At 47.3% G+C, this 17,182-nt stretch overlaps 1 protein-coding gene across 50 annotated transcripts in view; it reads right to left on the minus strand.

Annotated features, from left to right (window-relative positions):
- Nucleotides 1-17,182, minus strand: part of MAP4K4 (mitogen-activated protein kinase kinase kinase kinase 4) — a 151,700-nt gene that overhangs the window by 72,294 nt on the left and 62,224 nt on the right. For all 50 annotated transcript variants that reach the window (XM_070379894.1, XM_070379890.1, XM_070379892.1 and 47 more), the window contains exon 3: nucleotides 6,218-6,274. In XM_070379894.1, coding sequence (XP_070235995.1) covers nucleotides 6,218-6,274 — 57 coding nt within the window. The remainder of the gene's footprint in view (nucleotides 1-6,217; nucleotides 6,275-17,182) is intronic.

The following is a 17,182-nucleotide window of genomic DNA, read 5'->3' on the forward strand; positions in this document are numbered from 1 at the left end:
AATCACGCTAGTATTCTTGCCTGGAGAATTCCATGGACTGGGGAGCCTGGTGGGCTATGGTCCATGGGATTGCAAAGAGTCAGAGGTGAATGAACAGGCCAACCCCTGCTATGTGAATAGAAAGGACCTTGCTAATGCAGATGAGGCTGGCGCTTCCTTATATATCTTTAGAATGTTAACTCTTAATAAGTTGAAGTTATCTTGAAAGGATGATAAAAGCATTCTAAGTATCATTGGGGGAATGTGAATAATAGGATTTTGGTGCCTTCAGACTTTCCAAGACAAAGATACTTTTATTTTGATAGTACAAGACTTGGGGAATAAAATTGGCTGTAGGCATACAATTGTATGGAACTAGGTTCGTTTTATTTTGTGAAAGCTGCTACTCTACATAAAGATTTTGATGTAGTAGTTTGTTGTAATCCCCTTCTACATTTGTATTTGGTAAGGCCTAAGTGTGACAAAAGCTCTTCTGCAAATACGAGGTAGTACCGTGTTCTGTTGGAATCTGAGTTCGTTCATTGAGAGATTTATTTTCAAGTTTACCAACTGTTTATTTCCACTAACGTTTGAGCATATTATTTTATATATGATGGGATTCCAGAGTGGGAATGGAGTGCTTTTTCTCTTTTAATTTTTATTTTAAAAAATTAGTTAAACTCCAGTGTTGTGGTTTAGTAAACTTGTTTTGCTTTATGGAGGAAAGTGTTAAATTTGATATTTTAAAACATATTTCTCTATGATTAAATGATTTCTGAATGTTGTTTTTACTTGTATTTTGCTTTTGATATGGCCAGATATTCAGCTTTTTTTTTTTGATAGTTCCTAATGTTTTCAGAAAAATAAAATTAGTTCCTAAAAAAAAAAAAAAAAAACAGACTCATGCACATAGAAAATAAACTTATAGTTACCAAAGAGGATTGAGGGGGATGATAAATTAGATGGTGGGGAGTGACTTAAACATACTACAATACATAAAACAGCTAAACAACAAAGCCGTACTGTATAGCACAGGGAACTATACTCAGTATTCTATAATAACCTATAACGGAAAAGAATCTGAAAAAGAACATATATGTATGTATGTATGTATAACTTGGGCTTCCCTTGTGGTTCAGATGATGTAGCGAGAGACCCAGGTTTGATCCCTGGGTCGGGAAGCTCCCCTGGAGAAAGAAATGGCACCCCACTCCAGTATTCTTGCCTGGAAAATCCCATGGACAGAGGAGCCAGGTAGGCTACAGTCCATGGCGTCGCAAAGAGTCGGACACAACTGAGCGACTTCACTTCACTTCATGTATAATTGAACCACTTTACTGTACACCTGAAATTAATACAACATTGTGAGTTAACTATACTTTGTTTTTTTTTTTTTTTAGATATTTAAAAAAGAGAGATAAGATAACCAAATATAACGCACAAACCTCCATCGGACCATGCTTGGAAAAAAATGGTTATAAAAACGTCCTTGGCATAACTGAGTACATTTGAAATAGACCATATTAGGTGACAATCTGAAATGATTCATCCTCTCAAGCAGTATTTTAATTATGGCTTTATTTTAAGAGAAGTGTGCTCAAGTATTTACAAGTGTTGCGTCTTGGTATCACAATACAGACATACCACACACACAAATGAAATGCTGAAGTTCCTGAGTTCAGCAAAGGGTAGAGTGTGTTCATTTTCTGAACAGTGCTGTAATTATGAACATTTTCATAAGAGTTGGTTGCATAGTATTTAAATAAAAACATAAATTTCACTTCTTAGAAACAAATCCTAAAGAATTTACGGACCCCAAGTTGAGAATTACTGATTTAGATAATTCTTTTGTTTGTTTACCTTCCAGAGTGTTAAATAAAAACAAGAGGTACCTCAACTGCAAGGGACAAACTATCAGGCTCTTGTGTGTAACAGGAATAATGCAAGTGTGACATGAAGACACAGGACTGCGGCCGGGCGGTGACTGGAGGGTGCAGGGTGGGCGACGGAGGCTGCAGTGAGCCTCCCGAGGCTCAGACTTTCCTTGCTGCTTAGGATTGTTACCGGAGAGCTGATGTATTTTAAAATATGAAAGAAGACAACTAAAATTGCTAATACTTTGTAAACATAATCATTTGTGCTTAAATAGCAGGGTTTTACGGCGGGGCTTCCCAGGTGGCGCTAGTGGTAAAGAACTCTCCTGCCAATACAGGAGATGCAGGTTCAATCCCTGGGTCAGGATGATTCCCTGGAGGGCATGGCAACCCACTCCAGTATTCTTGCCTGGAGAATCCCATGGACACAGCAGCCTGGCGGGCTACAGTCCATGGGGTCGCAAAGAGTCGGACACGCCTGAGTGACTAAGCACAGCACAGGGAGCTAACACCCCACACTTGACTTAGCATGGCACGTGGGGTTTTAAAGGGCAATGATTTCCCACTAAACAAAAGATATAAAAAACTGACACACACACATATATATATAGACACAAGGATTGAAATGAAGGGGCTATCAAGAATTCAAACAGCCAATTCAACCACTTCAAGTAACCCTCAAAACGTATCACACCACACAAACACACACCTGTCACAATGGGGAATTCCAAATAAGCTATATGGACTGGATCAGTGCCGAGCCCCATGGCTCACCTTAGATCTAAGCCATGCTTGCAGACACTGGAGTCCAGGTCAGTTCTGTGCAGGACTTCAGTTGTGACACTGTACTACAGTTATGCAAGATGTTACCCTTGCGGAAAACTGGGTGCAAGATATGTGGGACCTCCTTGAACATTTTTCTCCAAATTCTTGTGAATCTGTAATTATCACGCAAGTTATGCACTGTAGATTTCACGGCCTGGTGAGATCTTGTCCTGTTTGAACACACCCTTCAAAACCTCTCCACCAGCAATCAGATACATGACACGCTTTCATTAGAAAGAACTCTTTCAAATCCTAAAGAAAAGGAATTCTTAAAAAAAGAGAGAGAGCTCAAACTCGAGAAGAAACATAAAGACATGTGTACACCTCCAGCAAACAAAGGGCTCCCTCCCAGACCCCTCGGTCTCCCAGGAAGCACGAGGGCAAAGTGGGGATTCTCGATCTGCTTTGGTTTCCAGGGTCACACAATCGAGTGCAGCAGGTGAAGCGGACTCGGGCAGCCAGCCTGGAGGGGTTCATTCAGAGCTGAGGACAGCTGACAGCTGGGGACGGCACCACCCCCGCCAACCCGCTCCCCACAGCTGCTGCTCCTCTGGCCTTTACAGAGCCTGAGCAACAACCAGGAGCCTAACAACTGCCTCTCAGTGTCACTCAAGGAACAGGCTCGACAGGCGGGACCAGTCTGGGATTCTTCCTAAGGATCAGCACCCACACCTTTTTGCTCCCAAGTGCACTCAGAAGTCACGAAGGACCCTGCTCTCAACCCGAGTCCTCTCCCACAGCCCCTCCTAGAAACACCCGCGGCCAATTCTCCCTCTTGCTCCCAATGCTCGGCAAGAAGGGCAGGGAGGTGGGCCCCTGGAAGGGAAGGTTTGGGGGGCACGCTCCCCGGGGCGGCGACCGCACCAGCTCTCCACCCACCATCACATTTGCTCGCAGGTCAGAGGGCCCTCTGGAGAGAGGTCACTGCATTGACACAGCACACGAGAAACGTTACTGAGAGGCAACACAGCAAACGGTTGGTTGGGTTTTTATCTGCTCTGAAGACTCACCATCTGGTTTTCATTTCACCTGAACACATGGGTTTTGCATAATTATTATTAAAGGAGTCTTGAAAATGCATTTGTCCAATGCTGCCTGATTTCTTCAGGCAAGGAAATACCGTTTGTATGTGCTGTGCTGTGCTAAGTGGCTTCAGTCGGGTCTGACTCTCTGCAACCCTATGGACTGTAGCCCACCAGTCTCCTCTGTCCATGGGATTTCCCAGACAAGAATACTGGAGTGGGATGCCATGCCCTCCTCCAGGGGATCTCCCTGACCCAGGGACTGAACCCATGTCTCTTGCGTCTCCTGCATTGGCAGGCGGGTTCCTTACCACTAGCACCACCTGGGAAGGCCCTACCTTTTGCACGCAACTCACTGCAAGTGTCTGGTACCCACACGGGTCCGTGTTTTAGAGCCGTGCTCAGAGAGGTGCTGGTGAGGAGATGCACAAGGGCACCAACGATGGCGACTGCTGCACGGGGGAAGGAGGGGGACTTACTGTGCCCTTTACTTTCCTGTATTTTACACTTTAAAACAAACAAACCAACAAGCAACAACTGCTCCTTGCACAGAAACAACATGCAGTGTGCACTGCAGGGGTGAACAGGATGTCCACGGCGCAGACAGGCTCACGACAGCTCCCGGAGACGGCAGTCAGGGCAGCGTGGGCTGAAGCCAGTGAAGAGCCTCAGCTCTCAGGGGGGCGGCAGATGCCTCACAGAATTTCCAGAGATGATGTCTACAACGGTACCCAGAGTCTGCCCACAACCAAGTCAGGAGGGCCACTGGTAAATGTCAGAGGCTGGAGATGCACCGGGCAGCGAGAACGGCCTGGCGGGAAGGGGCCCACTGGTCCGTCCAGGGGGCACCTCATCAGTAACCCGCTGTGCCATTTCAATCACAGGAAGCCGGCATCTGCAGCTCCCTCACCACTCTGTGATCTTAAAATTAACATTTAACTGGAAAAGAATCCAATGGGATCACTAGAACACAACAGAAATCACCCAGGAGGTTACAAGAATCCTCTGGCCAGACAAACAATGGTACTTTTTATTATAAAAAAAAGATGACACTGGGATTTCCCGGGCTGTTCAGAGGTTAACACTCTGCACTTCCAATGCAGGGGTCATGGGTTCGATCCCTGGTTGGGGAACTAAGATCTCAAGTGCTGCAAGATGCAGCCAAAAAGATTAAAAAGAGAGAGAGAGAGAGAAGAGAGCAGTCACTGCATCAAATACCACATCTTCACATACTTCTATAAAGTTCTCCCAGCTGCCTGGTGGTTGGTCCAGAGATGACATTTTCTAATTCTCACTTAAGCAACCCACATGCTGGCAATGAGCGTTACTAGAGACGGAGGGGAGAAGGCAGAGGAGGGGACCTTCCAAGTGGTGATCAACTGCACACCCGGGAACAGTTCAGCCATCTTCTCCCTCAACAGGTCCCACACTTGGGGAGATTACAGCTTGATTTAGACACCCCAAATCCCCATGGTTTCTGGTTAGCTCACTCTAGAATCTGTGATCTATGATGTAAATTTCACTCATAATTCTCTCTCTGAACGTCGCTCAGTCGTGTTTGACTCTTTTGAGACCCCAGGGACTGCAGACCACCAGGCTTCTCTGTCTGTGGAATTCTCCAGGCAAGAATACTGGAGTGGGTTGCCATTCCCTTCTCCTTTCCAACCTAGGGAACAAACCCGGGTCTCCTGCATCTGCATTGCAGGCAGCATCTTTACCATCTGAGCCACCAGAGAAGCCCCTATTCATAATTAAGCAAGTTAAAAGCAATCACAAGAGGATAAAGTTTCACATGAAAATTTAAAAGAAGATGGATTTGGTTCATCATACCCCGTGGTTACTTTTATAAACTGAATGTGGACTCATGCCTGTGTGCACATGATCACACATGGGCACATACACACTTACCTTTCATTGGAGTTCACTTCTCCTCATTCCCATCCAAAGCTACACAGTAAAATCCTCATGTGGCCATTCTGAAAACTATTTTTTGCTACTAAATTTTGCCAACAATCTGCTCAGCATTCTAGCAGATGTTTCTGTTTGCAAACCTCTGGGAACTTGGCTGGATCTGTTTTCTTTCCCCCATGTCAAAAATAAAAGAAATGGCCCAAATGTGGCCCAATACCCCAGAGAACCTCTTCCCCACCCGCCCCCTCAACCTCCCTACTCATATGACCTCCATGATGACTTCTCAAATCTTTTCCATTAGAGAAGATGTTTCCAATTATGGTCCATTATGCTGCCAAGGATGACATCATTCCGATGTGCTTTTTTTTTTTTTCCTTAAGAAAACGCTACTGATTCTTAGTTACTTGGGACCCATCTGCAACAACTTAAGCCAGCTTGTCTGCTGAGCTTTCTGAACCCACAGTGTCACATGAGGGTAATTTGCTCAAGATCGATTCTCCAAACAGAACAACTCCTCTTCAATAGGGGGAGGCTGAAGGGGGACGAGGGGGATCCTTGTTTTTTTATCTAAGGATTTCTTTGAAAACATCTGTGACCCAACCTTACCTCGGTAACATCCATAACTTTGATGGCTGCCAGCTGACCTGTTTTAACATGTCGACCCTGAAAAACAGAAAAAAAGGAAAGATAATTGGCACAAACGCTCTGCACCATGATGAGAACAGAATGGCTGAAGTTTCGACAAATCACCTCTTTTTCCCCAAAAGTGATGATGACCGAGTCCCAGGCTCTCCCAAGAGAACCATATGGTTCTATTGCTTTGTAAGACTTCGTGAACCGCACTGAATGAACCAAACAAGCAGCATAACAAACAAGTTTTGATAAAAAAAAATCAATTCCCTCCTTTCCTGGGTTTCATTTACATATCATTACCTTTCAATCAAAACATCTTAAACCTTTCCTTCCACACCTCAGGTTGATCAGTCTTTTCTTCTCAACATTCCACATGAAGGAAATAACCAAAAAAAAAAAAGGTCTAGATATCATACTGCCATCTGGGAAGCCCAGATATTATATTATTTACCATTAAAAATGTCATCTTCTGCTGATGCACCCCCCAATAGCACTGGATTTTCCAAGAGTTTACGGAGAATCTTCCCGGACACTTTCCTGTGGTCCCCATGCAGGGAGGCTCCAGCACAGTTACTCAGAACAAGGTTGGGGGGCGGGGGTGCATGCAGAGAGAGCACTGCCTTACAGCTGTGTCACAATTCCCGGCCCAGGACATAAGCATTTGTTACTCATGTATCACGAGCATCTCAGACAAGCTGGACGCTGCTCTCCTATGCCCTGCCTTGACGAGGAGCTTCCTCGCCATTGGTTCTCCTCCCATCCCTCTTGGCTCTGCTATGCCGGCATCTCCCCAGCCAGCAACAATGTGCTGCCTTGCACCGTGAGCGCCCTCTCCTTAAGGGCTTTGCAGAAACGGTCCTTCTGCCGCAAATGTGAAACAGAAGGCACGTCCCCGGAGTTTCCAAGAGGCTGCCTCACTGTGGCCTCATGATGGAAAGAGTTATGAACTTTAGAACTTGAAACCCGAGAGGGGAAGCTCTCCATTTATTCTGGAAAGCTTGGGCAGGGACTCAAATTCCAACTCGGACAAAACAACTCCATGAAAATGACACTGAATTACCAGAGTCTCAGCTCTCTGCGGTCTCGGCAGGATGGGCTCCAGGAGTCCCTCTCTGAGCAGCGCTGGGGACAGCCTGGATGCAGGGAAGCCAGACATAAAGAGCCCACAGGCCCGGAGCCTCCTTCCAACCTCCCCCACCTGCAGACCCGCCACCTCACCCCTACCTGAGCCACTGTCAAATGTCCGTAGAAGCCCCACCTCTGCAGTGGCACGGGGCGGGGAGGGAAGAGCACTTCTCGTGGGCCAGCCCCAGGAGCCCTGCTTCCAGACTTGTCACCCAACCCCACTGCCAGTCCCCAAGTGCCCTCTGAGTCACCAGCCTCATGCTCCCATCACATCCTCCTGCATTCAGCACAGCACAAGGCCAGGCTGCCACAGCTGTTTGTTTAGTCACTCAGTCATGTCCGACTCTTTGTGACCCCATGGACTGTAGCCCGCCAGGCTCCTCTGTCCATGGGATTTCCCAGGCAAGAATACTGGAGTGGGTCGCCATTCCCTTCCTTCTCCAGGGATCTTCCTGTCTCAGGGATCAAACCCGGGTCTCCTGCACTGTAGGTCAACTCTTCACCCTCTGAGCCATCGGGGAACACCTTCCTGCAGTGGAGTTGCTTCCACATAACTGGCAATGCAGAAGCCAAAAATAAAAGCTGGCTGTCAATCCCTGGCCTCCTCTCTCCCATGAGAAATCAGGAAAAGTCGATGAAAGAACACCCCAGAAGAACCCTCTCTGGAATGTGAAGGCGAGTGTGAGCAAAGTTCAAGCCCCTCACCCACAGATTTGGGAAACTAAAATGTGTTTTTCTTGGTTCCTTCTTTTATCTCACAAATTTTCTTTCAATAAATATTGGAGATCAGAATGCTTTTGCTTTCTGTTGAGTTTAATTTGAGACAACTTTACAGATTAACTGCCTGAAACTGACCTTCTATTTGGGTAAGAGCAAAGCCCATCATCAGGCTCCCCTGATAGCTCAAACAGTAAAGAATCTGCCTGCAATGCAGGAGACCTGGGTTCAATCCCTGGATTGGGAAGGTCCCCTGGAGGAGGAAGTGGCAACTCACTCCAGTATTCTTGTCAGGAGAATTCCACGGACAGAAGAGCCTGGCGGGCTACAGGCTGACAAAAGAATCGGACACAACTGAGCGATAGAGCACAAAAAGCCCATCAACACCAGCCTGGGCAAGCAGAGGGCGGCCTGCTCTTAACCAGAGGCCAGGATGTGAGCTGCAGGCTGAGGGGACAGCCACCACCCCTATGCAGGGAGCTGGGGGGGTGTGCTGAGAGGGCTGCAGAAGGGCCCACAAGAAGGAGCGTTACGTAGTGACAGAGAAACACTGCAGTCTGTAGCAGAAACACTTAGCCAACGGGACAGGGTGACGCGGAGTGCTCCGGGTCACCCTGGGTGACACGAAGGACCTTTAAAGGTGGAGTCAGATGGGACACACCACGTCGCCAGTGCTGGAGAGCCCGAGGACTGCCTGGTAAGCCTGAAGATTTCAGGGGGCAGGAAGGGTCCCCTTGAGATATGAGCTGCAGACCATCCTCACCAAATCCCAGAAAGGAACACACATGCAAGTGTCACCAGGGGAGAGGAGAGAACCCAAAGATCAGACCAAACACAAGAACTCTCTAAGAGAGGTGCAGGAGTCCATGACTAGCGATTCTCACGCATTCTGAATTTTGAAAATCGCTTCTCCACGCTTGCAGGAAAAAGCCCAAATTCAAGTTCTCATATCCTCTCTGGTATTTATTACCATGAAGATACACACTCGTCTTAGCTGAGGTCTTGATATGGAAAGGTCAGACTTATAACAAATGAGCTCTAACAAATGTTGATTATGTTTATCACAGAAACAGAACTATGTTCTGAAAGGTTCAGAAGCTCAAAGGACAGGCAAGCCTAGTTCATCAAAACGGTCGATGAACAGATGAGAAAGTCAACCCACAATGCAAACAGGAGATGATCCAGGGGCTCAGCCTGCTGTGTCAGTTCTCTCCCCAGACGTCTCACTCCTAAGAATTCCAGCTGCAAATGGGAGACGAACCTGGCAGAGCACAGAGAATTTCTAGGGCAGCGAAAACCCTCTGCATGATACTCTAATGACAGACTCATGTCACCACATATCTATCCAAACTCACAGGTTGTGCAATGCCGGGAGTGACCCGCAGTGTAAAGCGAGTGACTATGATGTGTCAACGCAGGCTCCTCAGTCTTAACAGCTGCGGCGGGAGGGGAGCGTCAATAATGGGGAAGGGATATGTATGTGTGAAAACAGGTATACCTGTACCTTCCTCTCAATTTTGCTGTGAACCTAAAACTGCTCTAAAAAAAAAAAAAAAGTGTTTAAAAAAATGTTTTAATTCTAAGGATAATTCCCCCTCACATGCCCTTACTTTAACGGGCAAACATGAAACCTAGCTGACCATGTGATGGGCTGCAAGAGCTCAGCGCCCAGCGATGCACTGACCACTTTCTAAGGCTCCATGGTCATCCACCCCTAAGCCAAAACCAGCCTGGTTCTGCACTGAAAACCCCCAAACCACAACCCACTTATGAGTGCTCTTTTCCAGGAAGAATCTGCAAAAAAAAAACAAAAAATGCAACAGAGGAAGAGGGCATATTACCCAAACAGCATCCCCAAGCCACCTGAGGTAAGGCACCAGGTAGTTAACTTGGGAGAGAGACAGCTCAGGGCCCTTCAGGAAGAAGCTCAGACGCCTGAACATCTCCTGACACCAGAGCAGGTAAGGGCACACACTTTCTCATCACAGTCCTCCAGACCCACAGTGAGGTAGGCGCTGCGACCTTGTAACTACCATCTTGTAATCGAGACCTGTCCATCTGCCTCTCCCTCTGTTCCACGCTCAGGGCTGTGGGTGAGGAGGAGAAAAACATAGGAAAATGTGAGTGGCATGCGGTCAAGAAGCGTGATTTAATAAGAAAACCAAGCTTCTATTCCTTGAAAATTAAAAGATCTCCATAGAGAATTCTAAATTCTATAGGAATCCTAAAGGAAATCAACCCTGAATATTCACTGGAAGGACTGAGACTGAAGCTGAAGCTCCAATACTCTGGCCACCTGATGCAAATAGCTGACTCACTGGAAAAAAACCCTGATGCTGGGAAAGGTTGAGGGCAAGAGGAGAAGGGGACGACAGAGGATGAGACAGTAAGATAGCAGCACCAACTCAAAGGATATGAACCTGAGCAAGCAAGGGAGAGAGTGGAGGACAGAGGAGCCTGGCGTGCTGCAGTTCACGGGGTTGCAAAGAGTCAGACTTGACTTAGCGACTGAACAACAACAGAATTCTGCTTGACTTAGGTTGGAGGTGCCGCAAGGAGAACAATGCTCTCTTTAAAGAAATTTATGCCTCAATAGCAGAGAATGTGCTGGAGAAGGAAATGGCAACCCACTCCAGTGTTCTTGCCTGGAGAATCCCAGGGATGAGGGAGCCTGGTGGGCTGCTGTCTATGGGGTCGCACAGAGTCAGACACGACTGAAGTGACTTAGCAGCAGCAGCAGCAGAGAATGTGCAGGCTTCTGACTTCTACAAAAACTAAAACAGCCAAAACCGACAGCACAGTGAGACCCAGTGCCCACCCGTAATGAATGAGAGGGCAACGAAGGAGAGGCTCGCTGCACAGCTGAGCTGGCAGGTAGTGAAATAATTTATGCACCACATCTTTTTTTAAGAGACTGATCTGGATGGAAATCTTCCTAAAGCCTGAAATCTTGAGTACATTAAAGATGCTTTTCTTAATGGCTCAGGGAAATCATTATGAACATCAATTACTATCCTGTCCTTGCAATTAAGTGAGAGCCACAGGGAATATTATGTCAGGCAGGAATACTTCAGCAAAGAAAAGGCCCAGTCATCTGGGCTCTGCAGGCCTGTTCGGTCACTTTTAGCTGTGTTCTAGAACAGACATGGGGTGGGGGCTGGCCAGAAGCAAGCTAAGTTCCAGTTATGTGAGCTATCACTGGAGCAAACACCTTCTTCAGTTGCCAAGTGGAGACAGCCTGGGTGTGCATGGAGTTAAAGGGCCGGAGGGAGGAGACAAGTGTCCTGGGAGGTGAGGAGGGGTGTGTGTGTGTGCACACACGTGTATATGTGTGTGTGTGCATGTGTGTCTGTGTGTGTGTGTGCGCGCACGCGTGCATGTGTGTGCCTTCGTGTCTCTGTCTAGGCAGTGGGTCAGGTGGGAAGAGAGGGCAGCTGCTCTATAAAAAATGCCTGGTGTCTGGCACCTCCTTGGTGGTGCAGTGGCTAAGACTCCATGCTCCCAATACAGAGGGCTGGGCTCTAACCCTGCTTAGGGAACAAGATCCCACACGCCAGGGCACAACTAAGAGTTCACATGTCGAGCTGCTCAGTCGTGTCCAACTCTGCGACCCCATGGACTGCAGGAGGCCAGGCTCCTCTGCCCATGGGATTCTCCGGCAAGAATCCTGGAGTGGGTTTCGCCATTCCTTCTCCAGGAGATCTTCCCGACCCAGGGATCAAAGGCTGCATCGGAAGGCAGATTCTTTACCACTGAGCCACCTGGGAAGTCTCAACATGTACTACACACTTGGGCTGAGTTGCCTTTTCCTCAGCTCACCAGAAATACCCAACTGACTTGAGACTGAACAACTTTAAAATAACAAAGGATTTAACAGCACAGGATAAACACACACACAGAACTCCAAACCCTTTACTGGGGGCCAATCTCTGTATGAAGTTACCTTCTATCTCAGTCACTAACAGAAAAGGCACCCTATTCCACAGGTGAGCAGATCAGTCAAAACTCTGGAAACGCTACACCTAACATCCATCACAGGACTCGGACAAGATAAATTCAAATACCGTTCTCCTGAAGGTGACATGATTCTGCAGTGGATAAAAGAAAAGACACCAAAGGAGACACCCACGACCCATAAAACACATACTCCCTTACTGACAGGCTCTCGCAGGAAGAGCTGCATATAAAATATATTATTTTCCCATTTGCTGATTGTCTGAAGCTACTAAAAATAATAAGTTCCTCTTTCTCTACTTTTCTATGCTATCAATATTTTTATGATTAAAATGTCTGTTAATTTTTTAAAGAAAAAACTATTTTTTCACTAGTTGTTTTATTTCACATATGAAGATGTTTGTTGTTCAGCTGTTAAGTCGTCTGACTCTTTGTGACCCCATGGACTGCAGCATGCCAGGCTTCCCTGTTCTTCACTATCTCCCAGAGTTTGCTCAAACTCATGTCGTCCATTGATTCAGTGATGCCATCCAAGCATCTTATCCTCTGTTGTCCCCTTCTCCTCTTTCCCTCAATCTTTTCCAGCATCAGGGTCTCTTCCAATGAGTCAGCTCTTCGCATCAGGTGGCCAAAGTACTGGAGCTTCAGCATCAGTCCTCCCAGTGAATATTCAGGGTTGATTTCCTTTAGGATTGACTGATTTGATCTCCCTGCAGTCCAGGGGACTCTCCAGAGTCCTTCAGCACTAAGCTTTCTTCATGGTCCAACTCTCACATCCGTAACCTGACTCCTGGAAAAACCGTAACTTTGACTAGATGGACCTTTGTCAGCAAAATGATGTCAAATGAATAGCACTTGATATATATGCATACCATATACATATATCTAATCAGATATTGATATATTTTTCTTATTTCAAGTCAAGTTCTTTTACTTCAATTGCTGAAAGAGTAATGATCCATGTTTATCTATAATTCTTTGTGTGAACACCTCTCTCTTCAACCTTCCCTTGGCCAAAATGTAGGGTAATCCATAGTCCCCTATTTCAAATTAGGGCATATTGTCTCTTTTCTTGGTAAAGAACCCACCTGCCAATGCAGGAGATGTTAAGAGACGAGGGTTCAATCTCTGGGTCAGGAAGATCCCCTGGAGGAGGAAATGGCAACCCACTCCAGTATTCTTGCCTGAAGAATTCCATGGACAGAGGAGCCTAGTGGGCTACAGTCCATGGAGTCCCAAAGAGTCTCACAGGACTGAAGCGACTTAGCACGCACGCACTGCTCAGCATAGCAGCTGACCACTTAGAGCAAAAGAAGAGATGGGATTCTGTGTCGTCTTCTTCCTTCTCCCACCACGACCCCACCCCTTCAAGATGTTTTCCTACATTTCTCCCCTGTGACTTCACAATACACTCAATGTTTCGAATTACACCTACAGAGTCATTTCAATATTGAAATAATACTTTTAAGCATCATTAAAGCACTCAAACTGAGCTCGTGTCATTGGCTTAGAGTAAAAGGTTAGAAGTTTCAGACACAAGTCAAAAGGCAAGAGGTTAAGTGATGCAAAGGACTCTGTTCCATTCTGGGCTCCTGCTCCGCCCACGGACCTTCCCAGTCATCACCAACCCAACCTTCAATTAAGGTTTTCAAATTGTTCCTTGCTTTTTCTCAGCCCTTCAAGATGCTGACTCCAAAATAACACGACCCTTGAGCCTGGGTGTATTTCCAGTATTTATATAAAATCAGCTTTGTGTCTTACTGAATGACTTCTAAATACAAGAATAACCCGGTTTCTGAACCCGAACCACTCCCGCTGCTGTGTCTATGGCCCTGGCATGTGGTCTCTAGGGGCGCTGTTTGTTTTTCTTCTGTTTTTCAACGTCTGCATACAACTCAATTCGCCTGTACTAAAAATTCACAAGGTTATTCACAACTCCACTCTTTCTCCTAAAAAGAGGTAACAGATTTGTTCTACATACTAATCTCCTAACTTGTCTCTGCTGAATATGCACTAGATACTTCGTTCATTATCCATAATTCCCCCATTCCTCCTTTAAAAGGAGGTAAAAGAAAAAACCCACCTTTATAAAGTTTCCCTTTGAGGTTCCACTTGACAGGATCCCTCACTGGAAATGACGCATCCATGCCATTAACTCGAGCACCACTGCTTCCTCCCCGGGACACAGAGCTGCAGCCCACCTTCCCTTTCATCAACCCATTGAGGAGACAAATCTGTGAAAGGACTTGCTAATCCAGGGCAGTTCCTCTCTTCAACCTACAGCCACAAGCATCCAAAATTAACCCATGGAACTGAATTGAAACTCTCCAAGCCACAAATACACCAAATTCTGCTTCCCTAAGATAATCAGTCCCTTGGACTGCAAGGGTATCAACCAGGTCAATCCTAAAGGAAATCAACCCTGAATATTCACTGGAAGGACTGATGCTGAAGCTGAAGCTCCAATATTTTGGCCACCAGACGCAAAGAGCCAACTCACTGGAAAAGACTGATGCTGGGAAAGATTGAAGGCAAAAGGAGAAGGGGGCAGTAGAGGATGGGATGGGTAGACCGCATCACCGAATCAAGGGACAGTAATGTGAGTAAACTCTGGGAGAGAGTTGCGGACAGAGGAGTCTGGCACTTGGCAGTCCATGGTTTTGCAAAGAGTTGGACACAGCTCAGCAACTGATAAACCCATGACTTTCAAAGCAGAAAGAAATTCTGATCACTTGAGTCAACTGCTCACTTAAATTTAACTTTCAAGAAGCACAGCCATCTCACCATGAGATGTCGATGGCTCTGAGCGGTTCCCCGGGCTGGTACTGTGGTTCACCAGTCTGGTCTACACAACAGAGATGCCCCATGAATGAAGCAGTGAAGGCTCTGCCCTCATTCTAAGAGGAGACACAAGCCAAACACGAGGAAATCCACTAGTGGTTTTCTCCTTTTTTCTAGAGAAAAATCTAGCCAAGTGAGCAGAGGGTGTGCCAGGGGTGGGGGTGGCTGCTGTTTTATCCTGGGTAGCCAGGGAGGCCTCTCCAGCACCCCGTCATCTGGGCAGAGCTGGAGGAGGAGTGATCCACGACTTGCCCTGCAGGATCTTGGGACCCACGTCTGACTTACAGAGAAACCACCGCGCAGGCGCTAGCTGCCAGCCCTTCCTCAGCCAGAGCCACACACTTGGTGGCTTGCAGGTGACAGGAAGGTCCTAGGTGGCTTCCACAGCGGTGACATGCTCTATGCCCTCTTGTCAACAGCTCCAAGGACATCCCACTGCAGGGTGTCTGTGAAATGGGCCTGCCCAGCACACAGGAGGGCAGGGCCCTCTCTGGGCATGGCAAGCCAGACCCAGCACTGCCCACCGCCTCCTGCAAAGCTGAGTTAGAGAGGAAGTGGCGAGAGGCAGGACCACAGGCTATAGCCAAGAGCAGCTACAAGATTTCCCCACTGACCACCCGCCTATACTGCTTCTCTTCGGCAAAACTCTGCTGAAGCGTTGAGGTCTGAGGCCTCCGCTGGCAGAGCCTGGCTGTGATCTCTCAACCCAGCACTGAAACCAGTCTCCCTTCTTTCTCTCAAGACAACAGTGAGAGGAGAAAAGATGCTTCTGACTGAAAAATAAATCCCTAGATTGATGGTCCACATCATTGAATACTGATACTTTATTAGCCACATACCAAGTATTAAAGACGGCTGTGCACCAAAGAACTGATGCTTTTCAACTGTGGTGCTGGGGAAAAACTCTTGAGAGTCCCTTGGACAGCAAGGAGATCAAATTATTCAGTCCTAAAGAAAATCAACCCTGAATATTCACTCAAAGGACTGATGCTAAAGCTGAAGCTCCAGCACTGTGGCCAGCTGATGCGAAGAGCCAACTCACTGGAGCAGGCCCTGATGCTGGGCAAGGTTGAGGGCAGGAGGAGATGGGGCGACAGAGGATGAGATGGTTGGATAGCCTCATCGACTCGATGGATGTGAGTTCTGAGTAAACTCCGGGAGATGGTGAAGACCAGGGAAGCCTGGCGTGCTTCAGTCCACAGTCACAAGAGTGAACACACCGAGCGGCTGAACAACGCGGCTACCTGAGCTGTGTTTGTTCACTTGCTCAGTTGTGCCCGACTCTTTGTGACCCCCTGGATCGCAGCACACCTGTTCTCCCGCCCTCCACCATCTCCCGGTGCTTGCTCAAACTCAAAATTCAATTATTGGATAAGAGCGAAAGCCAAGGAACAGTTGTTTTAAAACCAGCTCGTGTGCTGTCTTACTGTGGCCGCACTTCTACCATCTCTGATTAGCCTGGTATCTTAAGGCAAAACTTTGAGTTCTACAGCCAGAAACCACTCTCCAGATGCCCACATCAGGCTCTCCCTGATAACTCATCGCCTCAACTGGACATCCCTTTCCTTTAGTGGTTTTGGGGTGTGGGGGTGGGACGGGGTTGGAAATGGTTGCTTTCGTCTTTTTCAATAGAACACTCTAAAAATGAAGAGTCTGCACGTTTCTAAAACCCAGACTTTTATAGTTTCTCTTGAAAAACAGATTTGTTAAAGCTGGGCCCTGGGGCCCCGGCAGACAACGTGGATTAGAAGCAGGCTGAGTGGAGGCGGCCCCTGGTGCGGGCAGGGGTGCTCCATCTACCACAGAGCCCCCAGCCCGGACCTTCACACCTGCACTCGCTGGTCTGGACCCAGCGTCCTCAATTCACAGGCTACAGCAGCAGACTTGAGGCTGACGACCAGTCACCAGGAGAGCGTCTGTTGCTGCTGGCGGGGGTTTTCTGCTTTGTTTGTAATTATACATGTTTGGGCCTCACCCACATCTGCTGGATCAAAATCTCTAAGGAGTGGGGCCTGGGCATCTGTACCTTGTGATCTCCCCTAAATAATTCAGAATAACCCTAAGCATGGCCTCAGGAGGAGTCACGGCAGAAAGGTCCCAGCATGCTAAGCTGCTTCAGTCATGTCCGACTTTTTGTGACCCCAGGGACCGCAGCCCGCCAGGCTGCTTTGTCCACGGAATTCTCCAGGCAAGAATACCAGAGTGGGTTGCCAAGGCCTCCTCTAAGAGATCTTCATAATCTTCTCAAACCTGCATCTCTTATGTCTCCTTCTTTGGTAGGTGGGTTTTTTACCACTAGCG

The sequence above is a fragment of the Bos mutus genome, chromosome 11 (assembly GCF_027580195.1).
Source record: "Bos mutus isolate GX-2022 chromosome 11, NWIPB_WYAK_1.1, whole genome shotgun sequence".
In the NCBI taxonomy this organism is placed as follows: Eukaryota; Metazoa; Chordata; class Mammalia; order Artiodactyla; family Bovidae; genus Bos; species Bos mutus.